Source organism: Trypanosoma equiperdum, assembly GCF_001457755.1.
Source record: "Trypanosoma equiperdum strain OVI genome assembly, contig: ctg_1506, whole genome shotgun sequence".
NCBI classification, from domain to species: Eukaryota; Euglenozoa; class Kinetoplastea; order Trypanosomatida; family Trypanosomatidae; genus Trypanosoma; species Trypanosoma equiperdum.
In genome coordinates this window covers 336-2,650 of record NW_027123512.1, presented here as the reverse complement: position 1 = coordinate 2,650, position 2,315 = coordinate 336, and the positions used below count along the sequence as shown (strand labels likewise).

The following is a 2,315-nucleotide window of genomic DNA, read 5'->3' as shown; positions in this document are numbered from 1 at the left end:
TGGGGAGTGGTGGTCAGAGCAGAGTATTTACAGACCTTTACTAATTCGTAGTGCAATTCACGAAGAAGCTGTTGGACAGAGATTTGTTTTGAAGAGAGGAATGGTTGGATTGGATTATGAGGAGAGATTATTTTCTATTCCAGTAGTGGTGTGATTGGAGAGGATCCAGTTATTCATTTTCCAGGACAGTCAATTGCATGGGAAGAGAAAGAAAAATTGATTGTGAAAAATCTTACCTTGTATAAAGAATTGGAGAAAAGAGAATTTATAACTAAGACTTCTGTGATATTTAAATTTATGCTATAGATGGAAGGAAATTAAATTTTGAATATTAGAAAATTTGTGTCGTTGTGTTTAAAAAAGGAATATTTGTTTAAGGAAAAGAAGATGTAATGAAAAAGCTATAAAATTGGAACTGAAACCTAATTGTGTCCTGAATTAACAGATGGAAAAGAACAGGTAACAGCTAAAATGCATCCAAAGCGACAGGCGATAAGCACGGTGCAAGCACAGAAGCAGCAAACGCAAAGCGCAACAGTGAGCAGACAAAGCGACAACATCGTACCTTCGACGAAGGAATGCAATTAATAGGCCACAGTGGCTCCATATCAATCAATGCCGTTACACTAACAAAACTCCGGTGTCTAGCGCGGACCAACGGCAAGCCAGCACAACAGCGGCTGTAGGGCGCCCGGGTTCTCACTCACAAGAAGCTCTTAACAGATTTAACCGAAACCTGCAACGAGCCTGTCCCTTTCATTTTCTTAGAAATCATTTAAAACATATGACGCAGCAACTACCTCAAAGCATAAAGGTAGCCACAATAGCAATAGCCTTCCTGTGCAACCTAGTGCTACCAAGTCACAGCAAAGGAGACAACGGCGTCAATGCAGCAGCATTTCACACCCTTTGCTCGGCACTGCAACTGGGCGATGGGACAATATCAATAGAACCGCCTATAGTAAAGCCACCAGAAGCACCAACGGCAATCTACAACCTCAACATGAGCGTCGCGGCTAAAGAGTGGCAGAACCGGTTTTACAAGCGCGCGACAGGCGATGCTCCACCCACAGCGACAAAGAAGCCAGAAAACCTCAGTCCAGAGTGGAATTCCAAATGGGAGGCATGGACAACCGCCGCAATAGCTGTAAACGCGCAGCCGCCAACTGAAGCCCTACTCAAAGATGCCTCCATTGGGGACCTCACCTCAACTCAACGCACGACGGCTTCCGTCGAATTAAGCAAAATAGCAGAAGCAGCGTTTGACATTTATACAAATGCGAAGGCGCAAAAAGCAGCTAAACCGGACAACGAAATACTAAAAACGCTGCGGTCAGCAGTGAATGGTGAAACTACAGCAGAAGCGGCGACTACAGACGGAACTAAAGCGTTCAGTGCGGCCAACCAAGCTTACACAGCCGCGTGCACCACCGGCAGCCCAGCCAAGGCAACAAAGACGGTGCTGGGAGCACTTTTTTGCCTCTGCGTTGTACCAAATACCCAAACCAACAAACCATGCGTAGCGGAAGCGACCCACCCGACGTGGGACAGCAGCGACCAAGAACCCAAAAGTGCAACATACACGCTCCTAAGAAATCTGTGCCCAACAGTCAAGCACCAAAAGCTAACAGCCGCGAAGCTCCACCAGGCCATATCCCAACTCTCAGCACTATTTACGGGCAAAACGACTGCAGCATATATAGGCGAGCAGGGTGACAGCTGCAACGGCAGCAACAACGGCGCTTGCATAAAATACGCCGGCGCAGCAACATCAGGGATACCGAATCTAGACAGCATCACGTGGCTGAGCGCCTTAAATACCGTAGCCCAAGACATCAGCGACAGACAGGAGGCAAACAGACAAGCGACACAAGCAACAGAAGAACTGGCGCACCTGAAACGAATGGCCAAGCAAATCATCGCACACGCACACCTCACACCCAAAAAATCACAAGAAACACAACCCACAAAACAAACAGACAAACTCACCAACAAGGCAGCGACTGACGAAGATTGCAATGCAGCAAAAGACAACCAAGAGCAGTGTGATAAGTTAAAGGACAAAAAGTGAGCACTGAAAAAACAAGCCAAAAAGGAAGTATAAGATAGAGATGAAAAACATGGAGAACCCCAATCTGGGTGTGAAAAGCACGGAACTGATAAGGCTGCTTGTAAAAATAACATCGCAGACGACAAAAACAATGTGCATTTAGTAAGGGTAAGAATGGAGACAAGCCAGAAAAAGAGAAGTGCCAAAATGGAAGTTTTCTTGTAAATAGGAAATTTGCTCCGATTGATGCTGTCTTTGTTAGTTT

At 45.8% G+C, this 2,315-nt stretch overlaps 1 protein-coding gene across 1 annotated transcript; it reads left to right on the top strand.

Annotated features, from left to right (window-relative positions):
* Positions 1–784: 784 nt before the first annotated feature.
* On the top strand, positions 785–2,071 carry TEOVI_000814700 (Trypanosomal VSG domain containing protein, putative; the record flags this gene model as incomplete). The annotated part of the gene is made up of 1 exon (XM_067221849.1): positions 785–2,071. One exon carries the CDS (start codon positions 785–787, stop codon positions 2,069–2,071), a length of 1,287 nt encoding a protein of 428 aa, XP_067077950.1.
* Positions 2,072–2,315: the final 244 nt, after the last annotated feature.